This window comes from Schistocerca serialis, chromosome 7 (assembly GCF_023864345.2).
Source record: "Schistocerca serialis cubense isolate TAMUIC-IGC-003099 chromosome 7, iqSchSeri2.2, whole genome shotgun sequence".
In the NCBI taxonomy this organism is placed as follows: Eukaryota; Metazoa; Arthropoda; class Insecta; order Orthoptera; family Acrididae; genus Schistocerca; species Schistocerca serialis.
In genome coordinates this window covers 551,038,896-551,048,747 of record NC_064644.1, presented here as the reverse complement: position 1 = coordinate 551,048,747, position 9,852 = coordinate 551,038,896, and the positions used below count along the sequence as shown (strand labels likewise).

General features: G+C 45.7%; 1 protein-coding gene across 1 annotated transcript in view; it reads right to left on the bottom strand.

Annotated features, from left to right (window-relative positions):
• Nucleotides 1-476: 476 nt before the first annotated feature.
• Nucleotides 477-9,852, bottom strand: part of LOC126413240 (uncharacterized) — a 29,166-nt gene continuing 19,790 nt past the window's right edge. Inside the window, exon 2 of the mRNA XM_050083140.1 lies at nt 477-1,045. Within this exon, the coding sequence (XP_049939097.1) occupies nt 477-1,045 (569 nt within the window). The remainder of the gene's footprint in view (nt 1,046-9,852) is intronic.

The window sequence follows — 9,852 nt, the reverse complement described above, 5'->3', positions numbered from 1 at the left end:
AGATCTTAGCAATAATCCACGTGCTTTCAAATCGAAACTGAAAAGTTTCCTCATGGGGCCACTCCTTCTATTCTGTCTAGGAGTACCTTCAAAGTTAAGGTAGTTGCTGTGTTATATTGTTGACTGTGTTCATATAAAATTGTGTCTTGTCTTTTTGGGTGCATAGACATTTTATTTTATCTGTTATTACTTTTACGTTGCAATTTCATGTACTGATACGTTCCATGGCTTTGGAGATTTGCTCCTCCATTTGGTCCCCCCTGCGGGTCCGGGGGTTAGAATAGGCCCGAAGTCTTCCTGCCTGTCGTAAGAGGCGACTAAAAGGACTCCATCCCCCTCAAGGGGGTAGTTAGCGCCTGCGTCCGGAGACGGACGGTCCCACGACCTATATTGGTGGTCTTTTTGGTTTTTCACTTCTCGTTTCTTCCTTCTTTGGTTGGTTCCTTTCTTTGTTCATCTCCATCTCACTGTCTTCCTTACTCTTTCCCTTGCCCTCTTCTCCTTGCCCTCTTCTCCTTGCCCTCTTCTCCTTGCCCTCTTCTCCTTGCCCTCTTCTCCTTGCCCTCTTCTCCTTGCCCTCTTCTCCTTGCCCTCTTCTCCTTGCCCTCTTCTCCTTGCCCTCTTCTCCTTGCCCTCTTCTCCTTGCCCTCTTCTCCTTGCCCTCTTCTCCTTGCCCTCTTCTCCTTGCCCTCTTCTCCTTGCCCTCTTCTCCTTGCCCTCTTCTCCTTGCCCTCTTCTCCTTGCCCTCTTCTCCTTGCCCTCTTCTCCTTGCCCTCTTCTCCTTGCCCTCTTCTCCTTGCCCTCTTCTCCTTGCCCTCTTCTCCTTGCCCTCTTCTCCTTGCCCTCTTCTCCTTGCCTCCTTCTCCTTGCCTCCTTCTCCTTGCCTCCTTCTCCTTGCCTCCTTCTCCTTGCCTCCTTCTCCTTGCCTCCTTCTCTTCTTCTCTTGCCTTCTTCTCCTTGCCTTCTCTGGTCTTCGCCTCGGCGTTTGAGACAGTCTGTCCTCTCTCTCCCTCTCTCTCTTCTTTTTCTTCTTCTTCCTTCCTCCCTGTGGAGGCTCACCAAACTTTGAATTCGTCTCGTGGTGTGGTCTATACTAGATCCCTCGACGGATTGACTGACGAGGAGATTCAATCTTTCCTCGCTGAGCAGGGCGTGACGGCTGTCCATAGGGTCATGAAAAATGTCAACAATGACCTTGTACCGACCCGGACACTTTTCTTGACCTTTGATAGTGTTAAGCTGCCATCGCGCATCAAGGCGGGCTACGAGGTTATTTCTGTTCGCCCCTATGTCCCGACGCCTACGCGCTGCTACCAGTGTCAGCGTTTCAATCACACTCGACAGTCTTGTTCCAATGCGGCTAAATGTGTCACTTGTGGCAGGGATGCCCATGAGGGTGACTGTCCACTTCCGTCTCCTCGTTGTGTGAACTGTCAGGGTGACCATGCCACATCCTCCCGCGACTGTCCCGTCTATAAGGAAGAACGCTGTATCCAAGAAATTCGGGTCAAAGAGAAAGTGTCCACCTCGGCTGCTCGCAAGCTATTGGCTAGTAGGAAGCCCACGCTGCTCCCAGCGGGGAAATACAGTACTGTCCTCGCCTCTCCTCGGACTACCAGGAAGGTGGCAACCCAGACATGCGATCTGACCTTCAGCACCACGGTCGTCCGTTCGGCCAGTGCTAAGATCGCGCGGTCGACGTCTCCTCTTCCTCCCATCACCCCACAGATAACAGCCCCTTCATCAGCTTCTGCTAAGACGAAGACACAGAAGTCAGATGCACGGACCTTCAAGAAGGAACCGTCCCATGCAGACTTCCTACGTACCTCGACCTCCCAGCCATCGACCGGTACTTCCACCAAACGACCTTCCAAGAAGGCTCATAGGAAGCACAGTTCTACTTCTCCGCCACGGCGCATTTCTTCTCCTGCGCCACCCAGCGGTTGCCGCCCCAGGCCGTCATCCGTGTCGCCTGGCCGCACCGCTGGTAGCCGAACATCTGGCCGTTCACTGGCGGAGGAAGCTGCCTCTCCCGGCCATCTTACCAAGATGGCCTATAGAACCAATGGACGATGACTGTCCGCCTACTGATAGCGGCGGCAGTGCTCGCTCGAAGCCAGGCCCTCAGCGGCCTTCGAGGTGACCCCTTCTTTCATCTTCCTTTTCTTCTTACGATGGCACTTATTCACTGGAATATTCGCAGCATTCGCTCCAACCGAGAGGACTTGAAGTTGCTGCTCCGCTTGCACTGTCCGCTCGTCGTAGCCCTCCAGGAAACGAAGCTACGCCCATGCGATCAAATTGCCTTGGCACACTACACATCTGTAAGTTTTGACCTACCCCCTGTGGTAGGTATCCTGGCTCATGGAGGGGTTATGTTGCTGGTCCGGGATGATATTTACTACGATCCCATCACGTTGCTCACCGGCCTGCAGGCAGTTGCCATCCGCATTACTCTCCCCACTTTTACATTTTCCATTTGTACCGTTTACACTCCATCGTCGTCTGCCGTTACCAGGGCAGACATGATGCAACTTATTGCTTAGCTATCTGCACCATTTTTGTTAACTGTAGACTTCAATGCCCACCATCCCCTTTGGTGCTATCCAGCATCCTGTCCGAGGGGCTCCCTGTTAGCAGACCTTTTCAACCAGCTCAATCTTGTCTGCCTCAATACTGGCGCCCCTACTTTTCGTTCGGACACATCTCACACCTATTCCCATTTAGACCTCTCTATATGTACTTTCCAACTTGCACGCCGGGTTGAGTGGTATGCACTTTCTGATACATATTCGAACGACCACTTACCGTGTGTTATCCATCTCCTGCAGCATACCCCCTCTCTGTGCTCATCGGACCATCTCCAAAGCAGACTGGGGGCTTTTCTCTTCCAGGGCGACCTTTCAGGATCAAACCTTCACAAGCTGCGATCGTCAGGTCGCACACCTCACGGAAGTCATTCTCACTGCTGCTGAATATTCCATCCCTCACCCTACTTCTTCTCCACGTCGCGTACCGGTCCCCTGGTGGACCGCAGCATGTAGAGACGCTTTACGTGCTCGTCGACGTGCTTTACGCACTTTAAACGCCACCCTACAGTGGCGAATTGTATCAATTATAAACGATTACGTGCACAGTGTCGTCGTATTATTAAAGAAAGCAAGAAAGCCAGCTGGGCTGCTTTCACAAGCACCATCAACAGTTTTACTCCTTCTTCTGTTGTCTGGGGTAGCCTGCGCCGGCTATCTGGCACTAAGGTCCACTCACCAGTTTCTGGCTTGACGGTCGCGAATGACGTCCTTGTGGCCCCTGAGGCTGTCTCCAATGCCTTCGGCCGCTTTTTCGCAGAGGTTTCGAGCTCCGCTCATTACCACCCTGCCTTCCTCCCCCGCAAACAGGCAGAGGAGGCTAGGCCACCTAACTTCTGCTCCTCGAATCGTGAAAGTTACAATGCCCCATTAACCATGCGGGAACTCGAAAACGCACTTGCCCAGTCACGGTCCTCCGCTCCAGGGCCTGATTCTATTCATATCCAGATGCTGAAGAACCTTTCTCCTGCGGGTAAAGGTTTTCTTCTTCGTACTCACAATCGCATCTGGATTGAGGGACATGTTCCCGCATGCTGGCGCGAGTCTATTGTTGTCCCGATCCCTAAGCCGGGGAACGACAAGCACTTGCCTTCCAGTTATCGACCCATCTCGCTTACCAGCTGTGTCTGTAAAGTGATGGAGCGAATGGTTAACTCCCGTTTGGTTTGGCTGCTCGAGTCTCGACGCCTACTTACCAATGTACAATGTGGATTTGGTAGGCGCCGCTCTGCTGTTGACCATCTGGTTACCTTGTCGACCTTCATTATGAATAACTTCTTGCGAAAGCGCCCGACCGCGGCTGTGTTCTTTGATTTGGAGAAGGCTTACGACACATGTTGGAGGGCGGGCATTCTCCGCACCATGCATACATGGGGCCTTCGCGGTCGCCTCCCTCTTTTTATTCGTTCCTTTTTAATGGATCGACAGTTCAGGGTACGTGTGGGTTCTGTCCTGTCAGACACCTTTCGCCAGGAGAATGGGGTGCCACAGGGCTCAGTTTTGAGCGTCGCTCTCTTCGCCATAGCGATCAATCCAATAATGGATTGCCTCCCAGCTGATGTATCAGGCTCCCTTTTCGTGGACGATTTTACCATCTATTGCAGCGCGCAGCGTACATGTGTCCTGGAGCGCTGTCTTCAGCGTTCTCTTGACCGTCTTTACTCCTGGAGTGTCGCCAATGGCTTCCGTTTTTCTGCCGAGAAGACGGTCTGTATTAACTTCTGGCGCTACAAAGAGTTTCTCGCACCGTCCTTACGACTCGGTCCCGTTGCTCTCCCATTCGTGGAGACAACAAAATTTTTAGGTCTTACATTTGACAGGAAACTTAGCTGGTCTCCACATGTGTCATATTTGGCTGCCCGTTGTACCCGTTCTCTAAATGTCCTCCGTGTTCTCAGTGGTATATCGTGGGGAGCGGATCGAACCGTCCTACTTCGCCTATATCGGTCGATCGTCCGCTCCAAGCTGGATTATGGGAGCTTCGTATACTCCTCTGCACGGCCATCCATCTTACGCCGCCTCAACTCCATACAACATCGGGGTTTACGACTTGCGATCGGAGCGTTTTATACTAGTCCCGTCGAGAGTCTTCATGCTGACGCTGGTGAATTGCCACTCACCTACTGGCGCGACATACTGCTTTGTCGGTATGCCTGTCGGCTACTGTCAATGCCCGACCACCCGTGTTATCGTTCCTTTTTTGACGACTCTCTCGACCGTCAATATGGGTTGTATGTCTCTGCCCTGCTACCCCCTAGAGTTCGCTTTCGTCGCCTCCTTCAATACCTTAATTTTTCACTCCCTGCAACCTTTCGAGTGGGCGAGAGCCACACGCCACCTTGGATCCAGGCTCAGATTCGCGTCCACCTTGACCTCTGCTCGCTCCCAAAGGAGGTTACCCCCGGTTCAGTCTACCACTCCCGTTTTGTCGAACTTCGTTCGAAGTTCATTAATATGACCTTCATTTTTACAGATGGCTCTAAGACCAATGACGGGGTCAGGTGTTCTTTTATTGTCGGGGCACAAAGTTTCAAATACAGGCTCCATGGCCATTGTTCGGTCTTCACAGCTGAGCTCTTTGCCCTCTACCAGGCTATTCTTTACATCTGCCGCCACCGACATTCTGCATATGTCATCTGCTCCGATTCCCTGAGCGCCATCCAGAGCCTCAGTGATCCGTACCCGGTTCACCCTTTCGTGCACCGGATCCAACGCTCTCTTCAGCAGCTGGTGGACGTCGGTTCTCCGGTTAGCTTTATGTGGGTTCCTGGCCATGTCGGTATCCCTGGGAACGAAGCTGCAGATGCCGCGCCCAAGGCTGCGGTCCTCCAGCCTCGGACAGCTTCTTGTTGTGTCCCTTCGTCAGATTGTAGCAGGGTCATTTGTTGGCGCATTTTATCGCTGTGTCATGCCGATTGGGCTGCACTTACAGACAACAAGCTTCGGGCCTTGAAACCTCTTCCCGCGGCTTGGACGTCCTCCTCACGCCCTTCTCGGCGGGAGGAGGTAGTTTTGGCCCGGTTACGAATTGGACACTGCCGGTTCAGCCATCGCCATCTGCTGACGGCTACGCTGGCGCCGTTCTGCCCATGTGGGCACTTGCTGACGGTCCGCCACATTTTAACGTCCTGTCCGGATTTTAACACACTGCGTCTTGATGTTGGCCTGCCATGTACTCTAGATGCCATTTTAGCGGATGACCCACGAGCAGCTGCTCGCGTGCTTCATTTTATCAACTTGACAACCCTCTCTAAGGACATTTGATTATGCTGTTTTTTTTTAATCCTTTGCCTGTCAGTCTGTCTTTTATTGTGTTTTCCGTTTCGTTGCTGTTTTAAACTTGTGACTCGCGGTGCATTCCTAACGTAGTCTGGGCGCTAATGATCGTTGAAGTTGTGCGCCCTAAAACCACAAAAAAAAAACCTCCATTTGGTCCTGTGAACTAGACGTGTGAAATAAATAAAAGTAACTTAGTCCAAATACAAAAGTTCAACATTGTAATCATCCATAAAGTACTAAAGTAAAACTGCATATACAATGTAAACCTGATAGTAGCTATAAGCAAACATTATATTCCTAGCAATTATAAAGGAATAAAATTTCAAATGTAGCAGTAGTAGTAGTGGTAACAACTTTATTCAACCGTAGATCACTTTTTACAAGGATGTCGGACATCTCAAAGTATTTAAATTTTAATTCGTATACACATAGATCAATTTATAAATATAACTTATTTTAAACTTCTAGTTAGAGACAATCATTAGATCTACTCCTGGTAGACAATATATTTTTTACAAATAACTTAGTGAGATGTGAGTGATATTAAATAATGTAATGCCACAATGTTCAGTCACTGCACATACTATACACACATTGTTTTATGGGCCATTTTCTGTACCGAAATGTCCCATTTGCTGTCACGAAAAACTGAGTCAGCATCCCTCCATAATGAGTGAGATGTTGAACTCAGAAAGAGAAAGAGTAAGAAGTGTTTGCATAACACAATACTTAGCTTGGGGGTAAGTATTTCCAGAAAGGAAAGAGAAGGAATAAACGTAAAATAAACATATAAATAATAATAGTAAAGTGAAGGCGTTATGTGGAATGTTTTATAAAAAAAATGTTATCCCACCCCTACTGCTTTAGCTAAGTAATCCTTCAATGTATAAAATGTATTGCATTTAGCTGCCTTTTGAAATAAGTGTTTTTGGAATTTCTTTAATCTCTTTTGGTCATTTATTGTTCAGTTTTATTCCTTGGTATAAAATGCTGTTTTAAGTTTTATGTTTACTTTTTTCTTGGTAAATGTAAGTTGAGTCTATCTCTTGTTCCATGGTCATGGACAGAGCTGTTTGTGCAGTAATTACCAATGTTGTTTGTGATGTGTACAACTGAATGGGGATTTTAACTGCTCCATGTGAATACATGTACCAGTGTTTTGAACAGATCTTTACAATGAGCTTGACTAGTATTTTTGGTTATTATTCTTACGGTTCTTTTCTGGAGTTTGGGGAACAAATGCACAAAATATGAACACAATTTTCAAACAAGAATGCCATAGCTAAGAACTGAGTGTACATATGAATAGTATGTAACTAAATGACACTGCTTGTTACTGATGATGGGATTCTAAGGACGTAACATGCAAACAGAATGTCATAAGCAAGTACCTTGGTGTGTTCACACCACTTCAGCTGAGAATCTTAATATTTTCATAGAAATTTTGCATTTTTTACACAATCTATAAAGGTGCCATCTACATTTAATTTAACATTGTCATTTTTCCTCTTCAAACTGAACATAAAACTAATGCTATGAATTTCAATGTCACTTTATTGCTTATTGACCAATCATAAACTTCCTTGAGAGTTTCATTTGATTTCTCAACAAGGAATTCTCTTGTTTTCTCAGCGATTCTGATATTGCTGTCTACAGCAAAGACAATTTTTTCACCATGAGTAACACTACTGGGAAAGTCATTGATGTATATCAGGAACAGTATTGGTCCAAATATGCTACCTAGCAGAAACCCTTTATTAATGTATTTTGGTTCTGATAAGTGTTTTGCTACATGTTTAGAGATAACACATACTTCAAATAGATCTACTCTTTGGTTTCAATCATACCTTACAGAGAGGGTACAGTCATTAGCAACCCCTCTTATTCCTAATGCTTCCAATTTATTTAATAGAATCTTGTGGTCGACTGCATCAAACGCCTTAGAAAGATCCAAAAATATGCCTGTGGTACACTCAGCTTTATGAAGGGCATCAACTACAACGTTTGTGAATTCTTCTATGGCTGATTCCATATTTTTGCCACTTTGCAAACCAAACTGTGATACACTTAGATTAATGAATTACCTGAATAAATACAATCTTTTGTATTTCGTAATTGCTTCTATTATTTTTGAGAATGCTGACAGCAGGGAAATGGGTCAGTAATTTTCTCTGTCTTCTGCATTACCTTTCTAAAGCAAAGGTACAACTCTTGCCTGTTTTAACTGTTCTGAAAATGTCTTTGATGTGAAGGATTCATTTATTATATTTGTTAAGGGGCCTTGTATAATCCATTTGCATTGTTTCAGTACACACATTGGTACTTCACAAACTAAAAAAAAAGTCAGTAGGCTTAGATGAACAGTTTTATTAATGTCCGTGGTAGCAGAACGGTTCTAGGTGCTTCAGTCTGGAACCGTGTGTAGGTTCGAATCCTGCCTCAGACATGGATGTGTATGATGTCCTTCGAACTACTTAAACCTAACTAACCTAAGTTATAGGGGACTGATGACTTCAGATGTTAAGTCCCATAGTGCTCAGAGCCATTTGAACCATTTCGAACAGTTTTATTGACTTCATTCTCAGTGGCCAGAAGCAACATAATTGTATTTAATGCATCGTTATTTACAGGTGTTATATTTCTTTGGCGGAATTTTTGCTGTAATTCTCTACAATACTTGAAAAATGCTCATTTACATAGTTTGCTAAGTGTTGTGGATCATTTATTACCTTATCCTTCTCCCTCAGCAGTATATTATAAAAAAAGAAATGGGGAGAGGCAAACAAATGCAGAATAACATCCCAGACTGCTTTGCTTTTACTCTCTGCATTATAAGTTATTTTGTCATTAAATGACCTTTTTGCAGCAGTCAGCACCTTCCTATAGATCTTTTTGTATCTACAGTAGAAATTTAAGAATTCTGGATCATTGCGAAACGTTTCCATGGAACTGAGATGTTTAAGTGTTTGGGAGGACTTCTTAATACCTGCTGTTATCCATCTGTTTTTTGAGATGTTGATACAGACAAGCATACTTTTGGAAATGCCTTTTCAAAGTTCAATTTAAACAATGTGGAGAATTTAGAGAATTTAATATTCACATTGGTTTCCTTATACACTTCATCCCAGCTTTGTTTTTCTAGTTCTTTAGAAAAATCTGTTATTTTGATTTCTGATTGATATCTTTCGCATGCTTGTAGTTTAGGGAATGATTCGATGCCTGATTTTACTGTTGTTATTTGACAGAGATGGTCTGATAGTCAGAGAACTTTTACAGCTACATCACATTTTTCCCCTGTCCTTATTTGTGGCCACAAGGTCAATTACTGGTGAAGTCATTGTAGTAACCCTTTTTGACATGAACTATTGACCAATAGGGACAACACTTTGAAGGATGTTTATGAAGGTGCTGCTGGATTCATTTATGATATTAGTATTGATGTTAATGTCCCCACGCAGTATTATGTTGACCTTTGTACTTGAGACATTATCTAGAACTTCTGTTAACTTATTGAAACAAGTGTCCACACTGCCACTGGGATATATATATATATATATATATATACTTTCCATGTTAGAGCTCATTTTAGTTTCGTCAGTATGTACTGTACTTCCTCGATTCACTGCCAGTTGGCCCAATTGTTGACTTCGGTGCTTGTGTTGACATGCGACTCATTGCTCTACAGTACTAGCATCAAGCACATCAGTACGTAGCATCAATAGGTTAGTGTTCATCACGAACGTGGTTTTGCAGTCAGTGCGATGTTCACAAATGCGGAGTTGGAAGATGCCCATTTGATGTATGGATTAGCACGGGGCAATAGCCTTGGCGCGGTACGTTTGTATCGAAGCAGATTTCCAGAACGAAGGTGTCCCGACAGGAAGACGTTCGAAGCAATTAGGGAGCACGGAACATTCCAGCCTATGACTCGCCACTGGGGAAGACCTAGAACGACGAGGACACCTGCAATGGACGAGGCAATTCT